Raw genomic sequence first — 26691 nt, forward strand, 5'->3', positions numbered from 1 at the left:
ACCATGTCTCAGTGTCCAAGAGTTTGACACGTATTAACATTCCATTAACCCTTTGTCATCAACAACTCAGCCATCAGATGTCCACTGCTGGACTAAAGCCAGTCCCAGATAAAATTTTTATAGTTTAAATAAATTCAAACAAATTGACAAGGCAACTCTTTCACATTAGGTTTAGTTTATTGAAATATAAACACTGTCGACTCCCATATATATTTGATAGCGCGATGTATGCACGTGATTGCATGCATGTGCATGTATCATGCATGAATTATTTAATCATTATCAATCGAGTATTCATTTTTAAATGAATTTTTGTTTTTTTTTTACAAGTTTTTTTTTTAAACATATTTAATATTTTTTCCCAAAAAACTTGATTGATAGTGGTTTGATATTTTGGGTTTGCATGGATGGCATGTGTTAAGAACAGCTTATATTAAACGGTGAAGGGACTCCGGATCACCATTAAATGGCTTTTGAAATGCTATGAAATTAACTTTTAACATTTATTTTGGCATGCCTTCTTTGTAGATTGGTTATAACGAAATTTATGGCAAACCATGGCAGTTTCATGTAATTCTATCGGATATAGATTAGTAAGGCAGTACAGTTAGGGTCCGATGTATTTCAGCGCATTTCAAACAGCCACGAAAAGTACAGGTTAGGTGGTGCGAATGGATTAAGTGTTTGTGCCGTCCCCCCCGTCAGAGAGCGAAAGCTAAACCGCCCCAATTTGTCGAACAGAGCCTCGTTAGAACCTTCGAGAAGCAACTAGACGACCACGAGAGAAAGTACGGCAAGCCAATACCCGACAGATCCTTATACCTCGACGCACCTTGGCCGAGAAACGTTCTACAACACGTTCTGACCGCATACCAACAGAGGACTTCCTTTATTGGATCCCTATCCAGGTCCAGGACAAGTCTCAACATCGCCCTGTCCACCTCCAACACACCCAACATGGACAGGAGACGAAGCATAAGCCCCCTTAACTATAGAACCTCAAAGTCGGCAGCCACCAGCGCCAATAGCACCACAAAACGAGGCAAACTCACAAAAGGCCAAAGATACGGATCCACTTCAAATCTGAAGTTGGTGTCTGAGAAAATATCCGGGTTCTCCGTTTTCCGTGGTTCCGATGATGTCCGGCGAGATCCGATCATGGCGTACGCTGATATGACAGAGAAAAAGATAGAAGAGGAACCGAGGAGGAGTCTAGAACGATCGAAACCTGTCGACAAAATGCCAATCGCAGCTCGAAGCCCAGCACGTGTCAACAAGAAACTGAACCGGCAGAGCATGAGCGAACAACTGCTGATGGAGAAGAGCGAGGAACTGAAACGCAGCATTTCCCATCAGAACCTGAAACAGGATATCGCCATGGAGGCAGTGGTCATTGACATGCCATCCATCAGCAGCAAGTATGACAGCTTTAAAAGCACCTCCACTGTCGATACTGTGGATGAAGATAGATTGGACGAAAGATCAGGACACTTCAGCAGGTGGGGACCAGTCCGTGGGTCAAACAGTTATTCCAACCAAGGAGATGTTCCAGTTAGTCAGCTGTCCACCATGAACATTAAAACTGCCATTGGCACAGATAAAAACGGCCCCCCAGACTCAATTGCTTGAAATAAGCCTTCCCCCTCACGCTAGATTCCACCCCGCGCTAGATTGACCACTAGTGTTCATAAATACTATACATTCCTTATTGCGGTTATAAATAGTCGCGTGTATGGCTGTTTTGTGTGACGTCACTATAGTCAAATTGACAACTGTATTCCGTGAATGTATCAGTGATTTGACTTTTCCGTTAAATGTGTCAAATGCAATTGGCCTAAAATATTATTTAATTATAACAAATTTTAAGTATAAATTGTTATTGAACTGTATATTTGATATTTAAATGTTTAAGAAGCTTTTTTTTAACTGTACGCCAAAGTAATACTAAAATTGCTTCCAATTGTAATCATTTCATTCATATATTTTTCAATAGCTTAATATAATTGGTGATGTGCAAAAGTAAGATGTTCAATTAGGCTATTTTAATAATAAAGATAGTTATCCATAGTTACCTAGCACGTTTACCCTTAGTAACTATGGATAAGGCTTCAGCGAATCATTCAAAGGTTGATTAAACTTTAAAGATTTTTAAAGTTTTTATCTGTTTATGACCAGGTATAATCTAACAATAAAATAACAGATAAAATATTACTTTTATTATTAACTCAATTTAGATATAACTATGTGTGTTACTGGACTACAGTTAATTTATTTAGTCACAAATCTTGCTTTTAACTAGTGTATATCATTTAAATTCTCGATTTAATGAAATAAAACTCGAGGGTAGAAATATAAAAAGGAAAGTACCCTCACTTTAAATTTGTACATACCCACGTTTTGTGGTTTTTAATTTTATTTACAAGATAATTGATTTGAAAGTAGCTTGAAGTTAAATAATGTTTAGTTAGCATTCTTAACTGTGTAACTTTGATAATTTTAAAGTTGTTTTCAAATTAATGTTATCTGTTATGTTAACTATTCAATCATATCATAATTATGTGTGATTATGGTTGGTTTCAATTTATTTCAATTATAAATTTTGTAGTAGGTACTACTCTGTATATTGAATTTTAGAAAAAAAAAACCTTTCCACTAAATATCGTCATGTGTTATAGACCAGTGTTTCTCATATCTTTACAGTGTTGCTATCCCCCACCGAAGCTTTTTAAAATTCTTATACCCCCCCCCCCCCCCCCTTATGTAACATACATATGTGTGTATATATATATATATATATATACATCCGTCCAAGGTTAAAGGCCCCCTCCATCTTTGTCAACGAGTGTACCTTCTGTTTTCCTCTTAACAACCATTACGAACATAAGCTGTCAAGTTTGAAACTTTTGATTATGTCTTTTGGTGAAATCCTATATGAGATATTTCGCTGCGAATAACAAAAGGGATATGTTTTATCACTGACTAAAACCCTATATTATACATTAAAGATTTTCTTTTAAAACTATGAAAAGGCTTTCACATACCACTGTAGTTTCAAGGGCATTAGTCTAGTGTAATCATCTTAAAGTGGAGATGAAACTTTTCAGCTGTAAACGCAGTGTCATGTGCTTTTGGCTTAGTAGAACCTGTAATTTCCAGGTTATATACGAAGTGGTCTGACTTTTTATCTATCTTCCTTGCCAACAATTTGAAACCAAACACATCAAGCTTTATCCCGTCTTCCATTCTATTCGTGGGAAGATATTTTTTCATAAATCTTCACTAAATATATTTAATTGTTACTTTATATTCGGTTTTGTTGAATTTTCATATTTTATATATATCGTTAAAGCAAATTATAAATTTTATACAATCTATGGAAATGTAGTAATCGACTTTTATATTCTGCGGGTATTATTAAAATACAGTTATTCCCACTATAACACGATAAAATTATCTTTTATTTCGTATAACGCGATAATGATTTAAGTTTAAATTTTAAAAAGGAGCATAGGGTAAAGATTAGCAAAATATTAATTTTATTTAAATTAAACTATGGGTATTGTTTGAAATCGTTATTAACTGAAACATAATGTGAGAACGGAGGAACTATTATGTATTGTATATTATTTATATAAGGGACATATGTGTAATATATATTAATGAAATGAATTAAAAACAACAGTGTAGTCCTGTATATTGGTAGATCATTTTTGAAACATACTTCTATCTAGGGGATGATTTCTGAACCCTAATAATTTTTTTTAAATTTCACCTTATCCAGTACAGATCTGTATTTCTGTGTACAAGTCTTGATACTTCAAAATAATAAGGAATATTGATGCTGCAGTCCATCTTACACAATTCTATTTAAATTGGCAAAGATACATAATGTGTACTGCCTCATATGTAACAAATTTTACATCGCGTTATATGAAAACGTGTTATAAGGGGGATAAGTGTATGTAATAACACGGTGTAATTTGATATGTTTGGTACATTTTTAAACCCTGATTCTATCTAGGTGAAATAACCACAAATGAAGATATTTTGATTTTGAAATTTACTCTTTCCAGTACAGATCAGTTTGTAGTTTCATGAAAATACAGTACCTGGCAATAAATATTGCGCATCGACCTTCGGAAAGATACAATCGGCTTATTTCGGCTTCGTAGAGCACTATCTCTGTCCCACACTACCTATGTGACGTTTTGTCAGTCGTGCGACAGAGATAACGCTCTACAAAGCCGTAATTAGCGGATTGTCTCTTTCCAAAGGCCGATGTGCAATATCTATCGCCTTGTATTGTATTGTATACTGTAGTCAATCTTTTAAAATTATATTTAAATTGACCAAAGACATATAGATATATAGTATATCTAATATAACAAATTTCAAAGTATCGTTGATAATTTACTTGTGTTATAGTAAATTTTATTTCGCTATACGAATGTTACGATGCCTAGATTTGCCAAAAAACTGTTAAAAATTTAGAAATTTATTTTAATTAGATATATCGATATATTAAATGTTTTGTCATTTAAAATACGTTAGAAATAGATTTATCAATTTTACACTAACCTATAGTGCTTATGACTTATATTATAATTCTAAATTTAAATTTTAGCGATGTGCCTTTTATAATTATAGAATTTAATTAAATACCGTCAGGGACTTTGCAGTAATGTTTATCGTTTGTGGATGATACATGATTTTTGAACAGTAATTGTGTATTTTTCACTGATTGTTATTGTTATTAATTATTAAAAACAAAAGTTGAAATGATGATTATTGCATAGTCCATGACGTGAATAGTTTATATGGAATGGCTTGCGATACAACGAAATTGTGTTCATATGCTTATCAGTTGATGTGTCTGCATATGCATCGCATGCACGTGCACTTTTATTGTTGTTTACGCTGCGGTGTAAATGGGATGGAAAGATAATGGGCGAAAAAAAAAATATATATATATATATATATATATCTTTATATATATACATAATAAACAATACAGTGTAGATTGATGATAATAGATGGCGTTGTTAGAAGGAATATAAATACACGTACATATCCCATAGCCCTTAAAGTAGTAAAGACAGACAGACAATATATATATATATATATATATATATATCCGATTGGCTGTCATTGAATATGGTTTGTATATGATTAGATGATAAACTGATATTACATTTGTTATGTTTAGATACTTATACTAACAAACGTTGCCAGGCACAACAGGCCTGGTAAGAAAATCATCACAAACAAAACTATCGTCTAAACCCATTTACTCCGCAGTAAAATTGATACGATGCAATGAAACATTGTGCATTTCAATGTGAAATGATTATGTAAATAAAATGTTAATATAATTATCAAGGATTTTAATGAAGCATCTAATCATCTCAACAAGGAGAAGTGTTAGCCAAGCGGTAGAAGACAGGCTTGCGATAGGTTTTTAAATTTGCATGCAGATTCGCACTTTGTGATTGCAAATTAAAAAATAAGTTTCCAGAGGATGGTCAGTAGCGTCCTCTGCGTACCATAATACCACACTACGATCGCCAAACCGCCTGCCAAGTGTGGCGATTATGGTATATCCCTCCATAGATCGCTCTGATCTTAACCCTTAACTTGACAGATTTTTTTTTAATATTACATTAATATTCATACCACTTGACTTTTAAGACCCAAGGATGCCGACAGAAAAAACTGAACAAGCGTTCGGAAATTAAGAAATTACCTAAACATTCACTTACAAATGATTACTTTGCGTTCAAAATTGATGCCACTATTTTTTTTTTCATTCTGATGTATCTCTACAGATACATTATCAAGAAAAGGGTTACTTTGTCGTAGTTCAACCAATTAAAGGCCCTACCAATAAGCCCAGAACCTTTCGACACCAACATCCGGTTGCATAAGCAATAAGCAAAATACTCATGACGAGCAGTTCTTCTGGAAACTCGAAACGGATTGGAAATTGGAACTGTATACATGTAAAAAATATCTACATAAGATTATACTAATAAATTAAACCAGGGGTGTTCAACATGCGGCCCGTTAGACATTTATGTGGCCACAAAGCATGTGTGTAATTATTTTAATTTTATCAACTTTCTGCCATCAATATATTGTTATAAAATTAGTTATATTAAAATTGTAGTATATGCTAAACCGAAACAATACAAAATGACCACCAATCAATACTGAGTCATGATCTCTTCAATTTCCAAAAAAACAGTGCCAAATTTTTCATTAAAGATTTCAAGTAAATTAGTTTTTCTTGTAATTATTATACATTAAAATTTATATAAAAAATCATTAATCTTCTTTTAACGTTTACATTTTTTTATTCTAACGTCACATAATTTGAAAATTTAAATTGGACTGGTGAGTGAAAAGGTTGCACACCCCTGGATTAAACCACTATGGTACTATGAGATGCAGCTGTGCATGACATGCGCATGAAGCTTCGGAGTTTGCACGGACAGTATGCAATGACATTATAGTTTTTATTATTAATATATTATAATCTTAGATATTTTGGGAACTAGCTTTTTGTAACAGAATATTCATTTATATGATTAAAGTTAAACATATTGTTATTCTAAACAGAAACAATTTTCAGTTATAATCAATGCTCGCACTGAAAGTATCTATTGATATATACTATATATTGTATATAAACATACATAATAATTACATAATCTCTGTCATTCAAAAACATATAATTCATACATTTTCAGTTTTAATTACATTTCATGTACATATCATTATTTAAAAGTACCATCTGATATCTATAAACAAATCTTTTTAATGATCATTTTATTATTATTCATGTTTCAAAATCATATAATTTCATTTTTATATAGTCAGGCCAAACTGCGGCTTTAGACGATTATTTTTGTCTCCGATTGATTGTCGAATTATTTCAATTTTTAAATTTATATAACTCATGTCAGCTGCTGGGAAATCGGAAACAAATTACTGGCGTGAATAATAATTATTATTATTCCACCATAAAATTAGCGAAATACAAACACGGATCGTAATTAACTAACCGGTATAAATATTATTAGGAGTGCTGTCATATACGTGTGCATATATCTAACTTCGATGCACATATTTTGTACTTTTGTCATATAATTTTAATAAATGTGATTTTCGTAAAAAATATTTGTTTGCGTGTTAAAAATTCGACTCGAAATGTGAAGGAGGTTGACCGCCCCTGGTCTATAGTAATTATGAAATGTCATTTCGTCCATCTCTATGTAATCTGTAAATATAATATATAACAGTATATAAATATATATATGTATATGTGAGCAGCATGTAGTATGTGCAGTGATACTAACACGCAGGTTTTAAGGTTCAGCCTAACTTGGATCCTGGATACTGACCGGTGGCTGCGGGGAGGCATGGTATGTGGAATCTTGTTGACTACTTCCATCTGTAGATACTTCTGTACAGCACAGGTGTGGTGTATTTGAACATAGATTTATCATATTCATTTCAGTTGTAGTATGTCCACAGCTGGGCTTAAACCTTTATAGATTTACAATAGACCGATTCGAACTGGGGTTCATCCAGTGTCTTCCGACTTTAATAAGGTGGGTGGACACCTTGGCGCTTGTCAGTTGGTAGTAACCATTCAAGATATTTCAAATTCCTGCTGGCATCTGTTCTACGCGCTATGGAATACACTACCACTAAAACTTGACAGTCCGCTGGATTTATTTAACTAAAAAGGATCGAAACCATGAATAATAATTTATACAGGGTGATGGGTGTAGAAGCTTTAAAGTAGTGAAAGAACAGCTCATTTGTCAACCAATAACCAATCACCCTGTTTATTGCCAGTATTGAGAAATATATTGCTGTTTATGGAGGTAGATTTTTAATTCTGTGTATACCTTACAGGCTCTAGACGAAGAGTTTGCAGCTCAGCTGGAGGAACAAGAGAGGCTGGCAGCAAACGCTCGTCTTCCACCACCTCCTCAATCCTCCTGCACCCTGCCCCAACACAGCACCACGCTGCACTCATCTAGGACCAGCTTGGCGTCTAGTCATTACGATTAGACCTAGTTTCTCGATCAGTCTATAATAAACTGTGGTAGACCGTAGACTAGGTCATAGACAATAGTGAAAACTATCGAAGATACACGGTGTTCGATATTCAAACGTATTCAAAAGTTTTCAAGCGCGATGATTGGAATCATATAAAAGTATATTTTAATGGATGCGTATTAATATATATGAATAGGTGTAGACCAGAATTGTAAGGAGCACAAAGTTTATCCTTGTCACGTTTAAATCTCTCGTCCTTTTATCACATTTCACCTTCGAGCAGACACAGGCGAGACATAGGCCTGCTTCAAAAAAGGCGACGATGGCCGGTCTTGTGGTGCATCAAGCGATATAAAGCGAATATATGTCGTCGGATCACTTAGGGAAGCTTACTTATGCTGCGTCAACCAGCTCGAACCTTTTTATAAACATATTTGACTAACATATATATATTACATACCAAATGCGTAATATAATGCTGATTAGTGTCAGATTGTCAAAATTAAATACATGTTTTGCGGATTCTTGGTATAAAATTGCCGGGTTTACGTTTTTAAATTTTGTAATTTAGGGTAAAAAAATGGTCGGGGTTTCGAGTGCCAAATGTCAGAAATATTCATTCGAATGAATGAACGAATGAATACATCATTCGTTTGTAGTGTTGTCAGTTAAAAAATATATTGATGTGTAAGAAAACACACCGCATGGGATGGTGGAATTCGTCGTAAATAAAATAATCATTGGGCAAATTACGAGCTTCCTTTATTTTGAATGTAGGTGCATATAGCAGGGTTTGCAGTCTGAATTAGATACTAAAATTAATAATTGTTTTTTATTGCAAACGACAAAAGGAATTGATTAATAAATGCCAAAAGGGAGATAAACATCGCGGGCTGTGTCGATTTTAAATGCCTTAATATTAAGCGCGTAGGAATATATTTGGCATGTGTGATTTTATAAATATTTTTACGTATTTTGGCTTTATGCGCCTTGTGTGTTATCGTCGTGGATATATCCTGAGAATTTACACTTTTATATTAAACTACTCCTGGACCGTTATTTAAATTTGCTTGAGTTCATTAGACTTAACGGAGGAGTTAGATATAACAATGCGTGTATATGGTCAAATTGGCCATAGAGAAAAACAATGCCGTAAGACAAGGTGCTCGTTCTACTTTTTGGAACTATATATCGCGTGACTATGGTACATACGTTTGGCCTAAAGTGTTCTTAGATGTAATGTGAAAGTAGTTTGAGTTTTTGCCTAAAATTTGATTGGAAAAAAAAACTTAGCAAATGTGTGAACCCAATTTATAACGATGCAAGTAGAATATTAAATAAAATTCTACAATGAAATTAAGGATTAGGTTGTACAGCCTGAACATGATTTCGTAATTTGTGTATAAAACCAAGAAGTCACCGGGAAATGATTAAAAAAAGACTTCAAGCGAAGAGTTGTTATAATCGTGCGAGACATGAAGTCAAATATCAAAGTGATTATTCCAATAATATTGTATTTTAACGAGATAGCGTATAGTTCAGATTTAAATATTGTATATTTTGTACAGTTTTTGTTTTCAGAAAAGAAAAATAAAAATGAAATGTGAAATTTAGTCAGCTATATAAGTAACAAGGCGACTGACTTTTAGATGTAGGAGAAAAAAAAATGATATTTTTTCATGTACATTGTGTATTTTAAACGTTAAGCACTTGTGCCTACTTAATTTATAAACACTCCCGATTCGATTGTTTTATTTTTTTTTAATAATGATCCGAATGTAAACAGTTTTTTCACACTTCTGCCATAGTTGAAACCTGCACGATAAACCAAAGAGCAACCACACACTTCATTTTCAACGTTTTTACGAATCACTAGTCTCGATGATTTAATTTTACGGTGAAAATGTAAAAAGATTAATAAACAACGATTAATAGTTTTAATTTAATTATTAAAGCTTAAAAAAAATTGTTTTTGAACGCAGCGGGATTTTCCCGCCTTTTTCGATTTATCTGTCACACGTAACCTGTTCATTTTTATATACGGTTAAATTTAAATATGTACAAATACGTTTTTTTTTATTATTTAGCTCCTAATTCTATTTTAATTTTATCCGTATTAGAGAATGAACGATGTACTGTATATTAATTTTGTAAATTTTTACACGCGTCCGAGGTCATTGCCCTTCGTTATTTCGAACGGATGTCATTATTATTAACTGGAGTTAGCCATAGCTGTTTTAATATTATTTCTTTAATATTTCTCTCGTCTGTAAGCGAAAAGTAAATTATTGTTACTACTTTTGAGATATAAAGAACTTACTTTGTATTTGCTTGTTTTATTTACCTACCGAACCGAACTAAAAATCATTGTTGTTCCAGCTAAAAATACGTCCACTTCGGATATAGAATTAACCCATAAACCAATAATACGAAAACAATTTTATTTATTAAGACAGAGAAGTCATATTATCAATGTTTTACCACTGATGACGTGCGGTGGTAAAACGCGGTCTAATTTCGCTAAGCATTGGTAAGTAAATTTACGAACCTTGATGTGCTCAGGATTTCTCTACTTCATCTGATCAGTGCTGAGGCGATCCATACACGAATGAAAGCGGTAAAGCCCATAGGAGTTTAAGTTATAAGGTTCAATAATGGAGATCCATGGACAGGTGATCAGCATGGGAGTCTACCAACCAAGATGCACAGATCACATTGTAAAATTCGTCGGAGCAAGAGCAAGCAAAAGCGCAAGAAGTAGACCACACATGGGAAAACTTGAGAGAATTTCCTGCTTTGTACGGTCCTTCGGCCAAAACGATGATAGTAAAATTTCTTTTAATAATAATATTGACTTATAATACAATAAATGTGCATTTTTTATTTCATAAATAATCTATATACTTTACAGAATGTATATAGATTATTTTTCTATTAAATGGTAAAAAACAGTTTTAACGGTTTTTAAAAAAGTATCCATTATGTCAAACTTGTCAACGTCAAACGATGTGGCGCTTTATTATTACGAAATTCTTGTGAAACTTACATTAAATAAATTTAAAATACGCGAGTATTTAAATAAAATTAAAAATATAGTCGTTAGCAAAATGGCCGCAGCTCGCGGCGACGAGTTGTCCAAGTCCCGTGATATTAATTATAAAAATAATGAAACCGGTGAGCGGTATGGAAGATGTGGTCTGCTAAGTCTTATCCAACACATCGACATCCACGGCAAGTTCTGTTCAAGTTACCACGAGAACCGACGCAAACTTACCGATAGCGGATCATTAGCTGTCACCTCCGTCACCTCAAACTCCTCAAGGTTCTTCGGAAGCCAGAAACCAAAGTCTGATATTGAATCTAAACTGAACAAGCTGACAGTGGCCACAAAAATCGCGAGCTTGTACCCTGGTAACGATATATTGTCGAAAAAGGCGCTAAAAAAGAAAAACATTAATAACCGCACCACTTCGGTTTACTGACTTGTATGTTTTGGTATTAATATGTGACGTTGTTAACGTTTTGGTTTTTTATTATATGATGTTATCATAATTTTTAATTAGACTTTTTTTTTGATACCACTAAAACTTCGTCGTTGGCAGCACTCTACGCTATGTGAGAAAGTCCGGTATTTTAATTATGAACAATTTATTCTTCCGGTTTGGCTGTCTCCTGGATCATGAAGGGCTTACAGAAGGTGGTCACGACTTCACGCTGATGACACGCCCAGCATCTCCTTAAAAAAGTCTCGTCCGAAATCGTGATCCACCATGATCAGCCGCTTCAACTGCCACTCTGGGCATTCTGCAAGCGCGTGCGAGGCGGAATCCTGGGCATTGGGCCGTTCTCGTTGCCTCGAGTACTTGGCCGGCCTGCTGCGTTTACTCTCCGCCAAACTGCTGAAACCGTGCCAGATCTGTCGACGCATCAGAGAATACGGTGCGATACTCGCGTATGATCTACGATGGTCTGCCTTTTTACCTTCACAGGTGCTCCGTATAAAGCTGCGGACCGTATTACCACCCAGTCCGATGAAGCTGTAAAAGCCAAAACGGCTAACAGCGCGCATCAACATTCAAATATAGCCAACCACTCCCGCATAGACACGACGAACTTTCACTCTGGTTCCCACGAGATTAGGCACTAATCAGTGCAGGACTACCGCTGTTCTCTTAATCATGGTGAAATACGTCAACTTACAACATATAGTGGTTCTGAAATAACTGTGGGGCGTTTGAGAAAGGCACGGTTCGGTATGGTCCGAGGAAAAAAGCACGAGCGCCGACGTGACCGTTGACCGTCTCGCCCCCCACTCAGCCGCACAGTTGTACTGAAAAACTCAAGCAACTTCTGCGATGTATACCAGGCAGAGCTGCTAGCATTGGTGGGAGCGACAGAGTCCACGGTCAAGGGGTGGGCTCAGTCGTATGTTGTATTGAGACTCACAGTCTGTCCTGGAGACAGTCTCAAGATCCGACACCTTTCATCCCCTAGCGTTAAAAGTAAAAAAGAAAACAAGAGAAAAATGGAGGAAAATGAGAGGGCGGGCCAGTTGGTCAAGGACACGGATCTGAAGAGTAAATGCAAACCTGAGGGATGCTTTGTTTCTTTTGTCAGCTTAGTTGGATTTTTGCAGCTTTGTTGAATTCGCCTGCCGAATTGAATATGAGATATATTGAAAGGTCGACGACGATGGTACCTTTTGCGAACACGAGACAGCTCATTACTGCGTGCACCACGGTCTGTTGCCGGATCACAGACGCATTTGAGACTCTCCCTGAATTTGAACCTGTATTGGGTAAGCAGTGAATTCCTAGTGTCCCGTTAATATTTATACTAGAATCGACTCGACGTCCGGGAAAAATATCCACGTTCATATTCCATTCTTCGAGCGTCGAGCGCGTGTCTTTATGACAGCTCAGTCGGACTCACTCCGACTCACTCCACGTCTATCAGCTCTTGGTGGCCACTTCAGAACCTTCCGGCCCCAACTGTCATTACACTTAATATTTCTGAGAAACACGACTTATTGCAACAACAACTTGTCCTTGTGTATCCTCAGACAATTTTTAATGCACGAACTTTTTTTTTTGTTTTTACATCGACATCGTAAAGATCTTTTTATAAATTACCTCTTAGATTTTATTCTCTATTGATTATCATAAATAAAACACACGACGACAATTTGGAACAATTTTGTCCTGATAAATAGTTATATACTGAGCATGGGATGTTATCTTCTGCCTTGATTTATTGAAACCAGTACAGTTGATTTTGACTTGGATAATATTATTATATTACAGGTAGCATATGTTGCCTAGATCCACAAGAACATCGAGCAGATCGATATTTCCAAGGCGTTAAATATTGTACATTCAATATTAAGTGAATGAGAAAGTTGCCACACAGGAAATTTTGGGAAAATTTAAAAATTTCAGTAGACTGAAAAAAAAGCAATTAAGTAACCTAGTTACCGCGTCACCGATGATATTCTCACTAGTTGAAAGTTGTCTGTCACCGTGCCATGTGTGTAAATGCATATTTGGAGACATTACAAACATTAATAAATACATTTAAAAAACTTTTAAGTCAAACGGTTTTTTGATACCCATATTGTGGTGGTTGTGGAAAAATATGTACCTAGTCCGCCATATTGAAACGGCGTCCATCTTGAATTTTAAATTTTGACATAATCATCGTGTTTTACCAGTGTAGCCCTTTCATTTGATACCCATATTGAGAGGGTTAAGGAAAAATATGTAATCCGCCATTTTGTATCGGCGGCCTTCTTAGATTTATAATGTTATTGATTTTATTATATTGTATTGTAATCTAAATTAAAAGTGTGTACCAAATTTCAGATCAATCTGACAACGGGAAGGTGCTTAAATTTCAATTTATAATTTTGACCCAAACAAATAAATTCCGTACGGATCGAACTAAATAAAACCGTTTAATAAGTGTAAACAATTATAGGCATTTAAATATCACCTTAACACGTGAAAGACGATGATAGAGGGTGAGCCATGAATCAGTTTATATTTGAAAAATTCATTACAGATATTTCAAAATTTGTTTAACAAGAAAAACTATTGTTATGTAAAAATTATATTATCTAAATGACCGCCATTTCTATTTTTGCACTCTTCTAACAGAGTGCTTTCTTACTAATTCTACTTACAAATACTCTTTAGCAGTGGCTGCAAGTTGCATTCGCTGATTTTTCACGACTGTTCAGATAACCCTATAAAATGAAGTCTACTAGGAATAGATCTGGGTTCCTAAGAGGCCAAGAGATGTTGTCTCGTCTGAAAAACAGCTTTCAAAAGATTTCTTTTATCACCGACAAGGACAATCGCGTTCACTTGGTTTATAAATAATTGAAAGTTATCCTCACAATAATTATTTGTAATTGCAAAAAGTTTAACCCTTTCCACTCCAATGTCGAGTGTCACTCGACACTGATTTTGTTCCACAAGCTCCGCTGTCGAGTGATACTCGACATGGTGTAATACTTCTTTTTGCGGAAAATTTTAAAACAGAAAAGATTTTTGTTACTAAAATGTTTGAATCACGAACGAATGAAACATATTCTAGAATCGCAAGATACTATAATTCAATTAAATTTTATCGATGCTACATAACAGCCATGGAGTGGAAAGGGTTGATACTAGTATGTCGTCCGTTAAACTGTGTTACAGTCGTCAGAGCGTTCACCTTAAATATAGAAATAATTTTACGAAACTTTCAAACACACTACGTAAATAAAGGTTGTTTTACCACATATGCAACTAATATTTACTTATTTGTTTGTGTGATGTACGTCTGTGTATAAAATTCTGTTAGAATTTTCAAATAATTACATTGCTATTGTTGTTTTGTGAGAAATGGTCACTGTTGTTCTGCTGGTATAATATATTACATATTCCACGAATTTTTTTATTCATTCCCTCTGGTTTGAGACAGGGACGTTACAATTTCGAGTAATGTTTTTTAGATTTTTTTATATTAACTTTGTCCTCTTTCCTCCTTGCAGTATCTCTAATGCCATTTCTTTCCTTCATCCGTCTGAAAATCTTTCACTCCATAAGCATATTGTCATTCTAACATCGCCTTTCATTCTTCTCCATTCCCAAAGTATCACAGATTATTCAACATGTAATTGTTTCCTAGTTTTGTGTTTTGACTCTTGTACCTTACATTATATTCTACAAGTAATTTAATGTTATTCATCTTAATTACTTACTTTATTTTTTATCTATTCTGTTCCACGAGTTACGAGAGCACAGAATGCGGAAGGTGTTTGGCCTCAACCTCGTTCAAGCAAATTGTCGGCAGCATCTTAGGAAACCTCTACACAAGTCGTTACTATATTAGGCAACCATAGAGTTCTTAATTTAAAAATTATGTACACGGAACTTTCGAGAATTTCGCTATTTTGTCAGCTTGACCTTAGGTTTTTTTTTTGTAAAGGCTGAATTTGTTTCACATTTCATAATCTAAAAAGTAAGGTAGATGATTAAATCAAAACACCGTCAAGTCTTAGTCATTTATTATTATTATCTTAATTGGCCAACAGATGGCGCTGGCAGGTCTGTTGCCGCGACACCTATGCCGCTACGCCATCCTGCGTGCATTCGTCCTCTGAAAAATAATAAAATAGAAATTACAATTCCATCGTGATAGTCTAACATCATATAACGCCTGATGGACATAGACCTCCTTATACATTTGCTATAGTACCAGTTGGAATCGGTGAATGTCTTACAAGTTTCTAGTCCGGGAACTCCAGACCCATAAGGTCACAGTGGTTACATGTTCCGGGCGCTATGTGGTCTGCCTGCTGACTGCCACCAACTTGACAATGCACATACATATATACTTTGTGTTTTTATATAAAATAAAACTATAACAAACTATACAAAGTGATTGGTTACAAGTGCAAAGACTTCAAATGGGTGAATTTAGAAATAAATATATGATACATTTTATCCAAAAATCAATGGTCTCAGATATTATAAATAACCTATTATTGTTAACATAAAGTTTAAATGCAAAAATTTACAATGTTTTAACTGTTCAGACATTAAAATCTTACATAATTTGAATTCAAACCGACATATGCCAGGTTGGTTTGTAACTTTAGATAAACAGTATTTTATTACAAATAGATCAAATATTAAGAATAGACAATTAAACTTATTATAATAAATGATAAAAAGTTTATTATTTAATTAAAATATTAATAAAAATTCATAAAGGGAAAAATCCAAAAAATGGAGGTAATGCTTCTCAAGATAAAATATAATTAGAAAGGAAATTATAAGAAAAAAAATTAAATTGATTATAAATCATTGATTAATAAAATAAATTTAAAAAATTAAGTAAAATGTTCACAAATCTTTCCTAATTATTAAAGCTACTAATATTCATCCAAAATTATTAATTAAAGAGAAAGATGTAAATTTACGTAAGGATGTTTGACTAAATCCTGCCAAAGCTACAATAATTGCATTTAAAATTATTATTCATGTAATAAGACACTAACATTACAAGGAAAATTTTTGCAAGATATAAGACCTGCAGATTGGCAAGATAGAACAGAACGAAAAAGAATAGAAGATGCCCGATAGAGCCTGAAGGTTCTGGTGTGGAGGCCACAGAATCACGAGCACGGCGAATGCCTTCCAACCACAATGTTAAAAAATGTCCTTGGAGGTAGTAACTTTGACACCTTTAACCACTCACTCTGTATAGATATATGTAAATTTAATTTTTAAAATCACCCTGTATATATGTGAATATAATTTTTAAAATGTAGAATTTCCAAAATTATAATAAAATAATAAAATATTAAAATATCTAATATATTCAAGCGTTACCTTGCGGGAGTCCTTCCTAATTAAGAAAGGGACTAATACATAGCTACTTCCGCTATGCAGCAGTAGTCGTGCAAGTGCTAACTGCATAGCGGAAGTAGCTATATATTAGTCCATTCCTTAGTGTTATTAAATTGGTTAGCATAACTATGTTTTCACGAAGAAGGTACAGTTTGTCAATGTATCTGTAAATGTCTGCCTTTAGATGTTCCACATACCCTTGTCGTCAGTGTCCATGGACTCTTGCGCCTCCTGGTAAGCAGGCGCCAGCGGCGACACCACCACGCCGTCCCACACCGTAATCTCCGTGGAGATATCCTTGCCGCCTTCGAACGGCTGCAGTCCCAGAACATAACGGTGCCCACCGCGTGCCACAACCCGTAATAACCTAAACAATTATTAAATTAGTGATTATTTTGCATTAAATGTGAAGGTTCAAGTGGCAGCTATAGCCACGTTGTTGTAGGAAATAAAAAACAACCAATGCCATTTGTGATAGTCATTGTTCAATTTAATAGTTCTGGTTTTGCATATTTTATTCACTTAATGTTTACTGGGCATATAGGTGTATGGTTTATTGGTTGTATACACAAGTGTATGGTGTGGTCTTTGGTTATCGAACAAGTGTAAGGTGAGGTGTTTAATAGTCGTAAAAGTGTATGGTATTTACTGGTCGTAAACTGTATGACGTGGTATTTACTGGTCTTAAATATGTATGTTGTGGTGTTTACTGGTTGCATAAGTTTATGGTATGATGTTTACTGATAGTATATGTATAAGCGAGGAATTTACTAATCATACAAGTGTATGGTATGGTGTTTTCTGGCCATATAAGTGTATGATGAGGTGTTTACTGGTCTTAAATATGTATGTTGTGGTTTTTACTGGTCGCATAAGTTTATGGTATGATGTTTACTGATAGTATATGTATAAGCGAGGAGTTTACTAATCGTACAAGTGTATGGTATGGTATTTACTGGCCATATAAGTGTATGATGAGGTGTTTACTGGTCTTAAATATGTATGTTGTGGTGTTTACTGGTCGCATAAGTTTATGTTATGATGTTTACTGATAGTATATGTATAAGCGAGGAGTTTACTAATCGTACAAGTGTATGGTATGGTATTTACTGGCCATATAAGTGTATGATGAGGTGTTTACTGGTCTTAAATATGTATGTTGTGGTGTTTACTGGTCGCATAAGTTTATGCTATGGTGTTTACTGATAGTATATGTATAAGCGAGGAGTTTACTAATCGTACAAGTGTATGGTATGGTATTTACTGGCCATATAAGTGTATGATGAGGTGTTTACTGGTCTTAAATATGTATGTTGTGGTGTTTACTGGTCGCATAAGTTTATGTTATGATGTTTACTGATAGTATATGTATAAGCGAGGAGTTTACTAATCGTACAAGTGTATGGTATGGTATTTACTGGCCATATAAGTGTATGATGAGGTGTTTACTGGTCTTAAATATGTATGTTGTGGTGTTTACTGGTCGCATAAGTTTATGTTATGATGTTTACTGATAGTATATGTATAAGCGAGGAGTTTACTAATCGTACAAGTGTATGGTATGGTATTTACTGGCCATATAAGTGTATGATGAGGTGTTTACTGGTCTTAAATATGTATGTTGTGGTGTTTACTGGTCGCATAAGTTTATGGTATGGTGTGTACTGATAGTATATGTATAAGCGAGGAATTTACTAATCATACAAGTGTATGGTATGGTGTTTACTGGCCATATAAGTGTATGATGAGGTGTTTACTGGTCTTAAATATGTATGTTGTGGTGTTTACTGGTCGCATAAGTTTATGGCATGGTGTTTACTGATAGTATATGTATAAGCGAGGAGTTTACTAATCGTACAAGTGTATGTATGGTATGGTGTTTACTAGTCGTATATGGTATGATATTTACTGTATCAGTGTGTATAAATGTATTATTTCATCTTTGGTCATCACGCAAGTATAAGGTGAGGTGTTTATATGTGTTTGTTGTGGTTTTTACGGGTCGTATAAACGTATGGCATGGTGTTTACTGGTCGTAAAATTGTATGGTGTAGTGTTTAATGGTTGTCATACAAGTAATGAAGTGGTTTTTTAATGTTCGTGTTGTGTGTTGGATATATACGTCTGTGCGGTGGCCGCTGCGTGGTCCTGCGCTGCCAGGTCTAGCGCTGTGTGTGCGCGAGCGTGCGCCGCCTCGCAGGGATCGGGCAGTCCCGCGCAGCCAGGCAGGAACAGCCCACCTGCCAGCAGGGACAGCGCCCTCCTGCCAAACAATATAGACATACTCCATAAATATACAGTGAGACATTACTACACAAGTGTATGGTAGACCTCTCACTATGTCTAAGTCAGCCGACGACATGGTAAAGGTTGAAGAAAATCTCTGAATGCATAAGAGTGGTCTGTTGTGGACACAACCTGCCTGTTCAACTTAAAATAAAACTATTGAAATGCATATATAAATAATCTAAGTAAAAATGTAATATACTGTAACAATAAAATACACCTAGACCGTTGTGACTGAGGATAGGATGGAAGGTGATGAATAAAACAAATAAAGGTGAATGAAAAATGTTAAAGATCGAAAGAAGAGAAAAGAAACTGGAAAATAAAAAGACAACTGAAAAAATTATTGCCCCAACAAAACCTTGTTCCCAACAGAAATGGGGGTTGAACGAGAGGTCCCCAATAGCGGGGGCCATAAAAAAAAATAAAAAACCTGCCTGTTCTGCATATGCTGGCTGGTAATAGACTGATGGTTGTGATAAAAAATTAAAATTATTTCATAAATGTCACTATTAGTTATTATTGTTTAGATGTGATTTTTATTACTACAAAACTTAAATCAAATATACCTAACTTTCTCTCTGTAACACTATTCATAGCACAATTGTGATCTGAACTTCACAAACTTTACACTAAACAAAGTCTACTTATAAATATCAGCGGAATGCCTATCTGCAAGACTATATTCAATCTCTATGACTTTTTCATCTATCTTCTCTTTTAGAAAATGATAACGGATGTCAACATGTTTGCCAAGCCTTTTCAACACGCCATTAGAAAAAATAACATGACAACTAATATTGACATATTTTGTTCCAACACATTCATTATCATTCAATATCAGCGAACCCAATTTTACTAAATTACCAAACTACCAAACTCCTCAAATCTAAAAGTAAATAATATCTGGTGAAACATATATATTTTATTTATACATGTAGTGAACATACAGAGGGTTTGGCACTCTATTTTGTTACTGTATATATATATATATATATAAACTCGCCTATATAGGGATTGGAAAGTAATTTCTTAATTTACAGAAAACCCGATTGATTTGTTACCGCTCCGGCATTGAAAATTTGTATACTGGATGGCAAAAGGTAGATAACAAAGGTGAAAATGTTGTTGATTAGAAATTAAACTAGTTAAAAATGTAGTTGCGTGAATTTATTTACTTTTACTTAATATTAATTATCTTTAATGTTATCTGTGGTGGTTGAACGTGAAATATGTAATGGAGTGTCATATGAGAGAGCTGTCAGTCAAATCAAGTGTAATAAAGAATGTTAAATGTTGTTTCTTGGTGTACAAAGAAACTTGATTGTGTTTTAATTTGCTATATAATATCTTATATATATATGTCCAATTATGTATGAAGACGATATATCATAGATTTCTAATGGAGGCCTAAGTCTTGCTGTGAGCGTCTATCAGCTGACATTATTTTTTTTTATTAATTTATATTTAAATTACTCATAGAATATAAATATACATTACATAATATATAAATATATAACAGACTTAACAAAGAGTTTGAGACATGTACATATAGAGCAACCTACTCCATGTGAACATGATTTGAATAAAAGTTATAAAATATGTGGACCCAAAAATAATGGTCAGCAGTAGATAGACGTGACGAGGATAGGTTTCTCACTAGGTGGACTGAAGACATGGTCAAGGTCAAAGGTAGTCGCTTCGAGGTGATCTTTGGAGGTGGGGGGGGGGGCTATGTCTTACTGTAAACGTCTGTCGGCTGATATGATGATGATTCAACATACAGGTTTACTAAGGCAACCTTACCTGAAAGCGACGTGAATAGGCAACGCCTGGCGAGCAGGGTTGTTCATAATGCAGTGGTGAGCTAGCAGGTCTATCATCCAGGGCGTGAGGGGTTCAAGACCTGCATGACGTGCACACATATCACGCAACAGCCGGATTAACACCTGAAAACATACAAACACAGCTTGAATAAACCATATACAAGATGACCATTTATAGGTGTAAAATCCTAACTGAATTCCAATCAAACTGTACCCAATGATCACATAAGGCTATTATTAATAATATGATTTGATAGTCAAATATACAAGGATTCACACAAAAATTATTGTAGAGTGGGAAACACAATGCAAAGTATCAGGGGTAGCTATCCATATCGGATCACCAAGGTGCCTCACCGAGATCGCAGGCAACATCAAGGGTCTACTGGGATTTCTTAAGGAATTGGTTTAATTTGAGTAAAGCTAACCCTGTAGAGACAAGACAATCCAATGCAAAGTATGAAAGTACCTTTATGGAGGAATGATGTGCATTCTCCTCGAACCACCTGCTGTGCCTGATCGCAGCCAGGTGGCTGCTGATCACTTTGTAGTCAAGGTGAACCTGCAAAATGTTACCGATACTTCAGCATTATACACATAATTTTTATACTTAAGGATGTATTTATTTTGTAACTTGGCATCATTTTTATATGGCCTTAGTTCTAAAGTCAAAATGGTCAGAGTGGCTAAAGTGGCCCCAAAGGTCTACAGGAGACTCAACAGGGGTCTACATTAGTGTGGTTGATTGTAATGAACACAAAAAGGTGTCGTTGAACTATCATGTCAGCCAATAGTTACCAACTGTAAGGCATAAGCCACCCTAAAGATACAATAACTGGTCTTATTCTGCATACTGCGACTTTCAGTTACAAGACTGTGTCCTGCATACCTAGCAGGAGGCATCACCACATCTCGACTATCAGTGTACATATGTGGGTCATATGACCATCATTTACTTACCTCCGGCTCCAATTTCCTCAGGTTCTGATGCAGGGTGGTGACCAGCACGCGGACGGCGGCACTTGTCGCGTTGACGGTGAAACCGCGCTCGTTGCTAGCGCAAGTGACAGTTCCCGTACCTTCAGCGCGTGTTAACTTGTTCACCTCCTCATTGACCTAGAAATGGCAGTGATATAAAAACCCCATAGCTGGCGATCTGTTTCCTTCGGTCAAGGGTCCGTTAGGATTTCCTACTAGACTTAGCTAACCCTTATGCAAAATAAACTCAATTTTGCTTGGGTACATTGTAACCTCCTCCATTTTACCATCTTAATCCACTTAACTAGCTGGTGCCCTGATAGCATTAGCAGTTTCTACGAGGCAGGGTGTGGATCAATTAGTGTGAATATCTTTTATAGGTGGCAAAGGTCTAAGACACTCTACTGTATTACCGGATTGGGGAACCGCCAAGCTCTTAGATCGCTTGAGGGGCTCCGTGAGTCACTTAGCATAAAGTCCTCGAAAGGGATTCTCGTCTTGTATCACTCATTGATAATACCTGTTTAGCTTTGTCTCAAGAACCTTTACTAGGTGCTATTGCATGCCTAATAACAGTACTACCACTCTGGAACATGTTATTGTTGTTGTTGTTAGAAACTCCAGTGATGTTTCTTTCTATTTTGATGACTGTATCACACTTAAATATTGTTATTTAGCTTTGTTGTACAGATAATAAATAAAATTCGAATTACCTTATTGGATAGTCCTTCCACAGCCTCCTTTGTGGGTAGAGTCTTCATTATAACTACAATATCCGCTACGTTCTTGCCCGCCATCATTGTCCCCTTCTTGTATGAACCCACTTGACGGACCTCTTCTAATTGCTACAAATAAAGTTTATAATTATTTAGATATTTGCTAATGAGTTAACAACACAGTTCACGAAGGCAATAAAGCGTTGACGACACTTGAGCAGTGATAAAAGTAGTAGTAGCCCTGGGGTAGAGAACTGTCACTTGCAATTGTAGGTTGCAGGTTCAATTCCTAGGCTATAGTTTTCAATATAATTCACACTATCTGCTTTAATTATATTGTCAATGCTCACAAGCAATGTCTCCAGAGGATGGGCAGGATTGTCATCTGCATACCACCATAATACATACTCCAATTACATACCTACTGGTCAAATGTTGCAATTATGGTATTTCTCATCATAGACCTTTCGAAAAGGTCTATGCTTTCCAGTAGGCATCTATGAGCTGAAGCGATGAAGACACTAGAAATAGATCGCTTGTCCCTATTATACGAGTAGCGATTTGAAGTGTTTCTAATAAAAAGAACATCATAGGATACAGAAACATGATTTGTTTTACTTGGCAAAAATGTAAAATATGTGTCATAGATATTAGAAGTATACATAGGCATCTATAAGGATAGGGGATAAATTAGGATTTAAAGAAAGTTTAAGTGAAGAAACAAGTATAATAAGTACTATGGAGAGGGATAGTCTTCTCTAGGAATTCCTCTATGAGATTTAATGAAGATTTAGAGACAAACAAAACTGACATAGCGAGCAAGCTAAATAGCATACAGATTAGATGGTTGCAGCAGTCTGAAGGTTCTGAAATGTTCAGCAATTGCGACCGTAGATCTCCAAGCATAGTATATGAGGTCCGAACTCACATGTTGGACAGACTACCTTACTAGTCATTGTAAGACACTGATCCTAACCTGTTCTGTTGGAAATCAATGATAAAGAATTATATTTAGCAGGGGATATCCTACAGCTAAAATGTCTTACAGTACCTAGCGATAAATATTGCACATTGACCTTTGGAAAGAGACAATCGGCTAATTTGGGCTTCATAGAGCATTATCTCTGTCTCACACTACAGATGTGATGTTTTGTCAGTCGTGCGACAGTGATAGTGTTGTACGAAGCCGAAATTAGCTGATACATATTTTTTTTATGTTCCTTATTTCATCTGCGATCAGTGCCAGGACTATAAGCGAATTTGTTGAGTGGTTATAGCTTTGAAAGGAGTTTCCCCAGCGGGAGACACTTCTAGATCACCATTGAGCGTCTATTAATACTATTGTATTGTACATATAATTCACACATTGTGCATTAGATACTTAAGATTGCCACTACTTACAAACAAGTTTCCAGAGGATGGGCAGCAACATTCTCCATGTACCAAAATACCACAATGTTGGTAGTGCTATTTGGTGTCTGAGAATTAAATACTTTGTTAACTTACACAAGCTGCAAAATCTCCAGGTGCAACAACCAGGTTGTCCAGCACAGTCTGCAGCTTAGTGACCAGCGACAGGACCGCTGCCTGCTCTGATGGTGTCGGACATAGCTCCGCATGACGTTTAAGAAGTGCCTGCAAGATCATAGAAAATATTTATAAGATAATTACATATACTCACAAATTCACCAAGTGATTTTATGCTAAGAAATTATGGAGTCTATCAATCTGCAAAATATTATTCATTTATTAATGTTATTATTCTGTATAGGATCTTTTCCAGTGACAACTTACTCTTTTCCTTTTCAGCCGATGGATGCTCACTGCAACACATAGCCCTCCCTCAAAAATCACTATGGTTACTAGTCCTGCGCTGCCCTCATTGACTTACATCCACAGATTTAACACAACCTTAACTATGTCTCTGGTCCACCTAGCAGAGGGACTACACTCGCCGCATCTACCAGCTTGTGGTCACCACTCAACAACCTTTTGGACCTAATGGCCAACCGTTGCATGAGGAACTGCAGAACCTGCCCACTGCCACTTCAGATGGTTAATTCCTCAAGCTATATTGGTGATCTGGGTTCTTATGCAGATATCCTCACTTCTGATTTCCAGCAAAACTCTGAGCATAGCCCTCTCCATTATTTATCAGGTGACCTGATGTACATCATCAGAAGAATACTGGAGCAGCCCAATATGATAATAAATAGCATATCTTTAAGCTCCGGAGATTCCTAAAGAACCACAACAAACTCAGACAGGTTTTTTTGTATTAAATTTCTTATCTTTAACACACAGGGTGATTCATTCCAAAGTTTTATTATCACTTAACACATCCCATCATGCCATGTGGGGTGTATACGACTCCCGCTGCACTTTCCATTCAAGCAATTTGTAGTTCTCCTTGAAAAACATAGAATCCAGGGCCAAATATAGATAACTTCACATGACATATGTGCTTACATAATGCATGTTAAAATTAATAACTTTATCCCGCTAATTATAACTGTGTAGTATTAAAAAAGTGTAAAGCATGTGTCTTAAATGACTTTTTATAATTTTTAAAGAGTGGGCTGTATACACACGATGTGGTCTGAACGCAAACATTGCCGTGGCACGGAACATGTCAAAAATTCTTCACACTCATAATTACATTATTTACAAATTTTTGCTCAATAAACTTTTCAAATTTATAATTGGAGATATTACTTGGGAGTATATTACAACACAATACACAGTTCCCCTTAAAAGAGTTACTGATTATATGACACCTAGAGAAATAATTATCATACATGCTAATTGTCTATCTCTCATGATAGAATTCGCATAAACAGCTCTCTTTCATAGCACAAATATTGTATCAATACAGTGGCATTACCACATACAAATAACAATTAGGACATAATGCTGTAAAAATTCTTAAAGTAGACTAATCCAGCTGTGCTAACAGTTATAAATTCACATAATTTTTAAATTGCATTTCATTTGAAAGGATTGCTGTGTCTAAAGTTTTATGAACTAGAACGTATTTTAATTACGAACATTGTTTAGTTTTAAAATTTTACCTGCGTCAAAGCTGAATCATCAGGAGCTGGTTTGCATCGAGGGAAGGCCGGTTCAGCCAAAATCAGATCGAATGGAGGCCGCAACATCAAGACTCGCGGTCTGTTGAAGGGCGGACGGCCCATACCGCCTCTGCCGGGCATTCCACGACCTCCTCGACCAACTCCGCGCACCATAATTTGAAACCTTTATTAATGTACCATATACTTTATTAGAACACTTATATTGAATTCTCCACAACTTGAATTTTAACAAAAACTGTGTTATATGGCAAAACTTTAGGGTTAATTAGCCTTGATAAATACCGTTCAGAGTAAGTTGTTTGTAGCACTTAGGAGAGTTATATTTTAAATATCATTTATTAACCACTTTTGTTATAAATAAATATATTTTTAGGGGTAAGGTTTATTCCTAATATAAACAATATAGGAGACGCGGTGCCACTGTCGGAAAGGTTAAAAAATGTTGCTACATTAATTATTACGTGCAGACAGATAAAATTGTTTTTCATTTAAAAATAAATATAAGGTAAGAAGATAATAAGAATGCAAATGCAATGCATTTTTCAATTATTATTTATTATTTTATATTAAGAAATGCATTTTTCAATTATTATTTATCATTTTTAATTATTTTACATTTATAATTATAAAAGTGAGAATATTGACTGCAAAAATTAAAGCTTACTTTTATGTTTTTAAAAAAAGAAAAATATGTATAAAGAGTTATTTTGTATGTATTATATATATTATAGACAGAATATTATATCAGAAAAAGCCATTATGTTAAAAATTTTACGTATTACGTATGCATCGTCGGAATTTAATATTTGTCTTGATAATGGCC

General features: G+C 35.2%; 2 protein-coding genes across 2 annotated transcripts in view; one reads left to right on the forward strand and one right to left on the reverse strand.

The window, feature by feature from the left end:
* Slik (Sterile20-like kinase) overlaps positions 1-10396 on the forward strand; it is a 72124-nt gene extending 61728 nt beyond the window's left edge. Inside the window, exon 28 of the mRNA XM_068770023.1 lies at positions 7924-10396. Coding sequence (XP_068626124.1) covers positions 7924-8082 — 159 coding nt within the window. The 3' untranslated portion in view covers positions 8083-10396. The remainder of the gene's footprint in view (positions 1-7923) is intronic.
* A 5219-nt stretch (positions 10397-15615) lies between these two features.
* LOC137926258 (interleukin enhancer-binding factor 2 homolog) lies at positions 15616-26249 on the reverse strand. The gene is made up of 10 exons (XM_068769845.1): positions 26151-26249; positions 25848-26031; positions 24283-24411; positions 22774-22905; positions 22043-22198; positions 21552-21644; positions 21063-21205; positions 19093-19233; positions 17168-17337; positions 15616-15714 (listed from the first exon to the last, which is right to left on the reverse strand). The coding sequence occupies exons 2-10, from the start codon at positions 26019-26021 to the stop codon at positions 15680-15682; spliced, it is 1173 nt and encodes a 390-aa protein (XP_068625946.1). The 5' UTR covers positions 26022-26031; positions 26151-26249; the 3' UTR covers positions 15616-15679.
* Positions 26250-26691: the final 442 nt, after the last annotated feature.

This window comes from Battus philenor, unplaced genomic scaffold, assembly GCF_028537555.1.
Source record: "Battus philenor isolate CCGP_79_NKW_IND1 unplaced genomic scaffold, ilBatPhil1.0.hap1 SCAF_29, whole genome shotgun sequence".
NCBI classification, from domain to species: Eukaryota; Metazoa; Arthropoda; class Insecta; order Lepidoptera; family Papilionidae; genus Battus; species Battus philenor.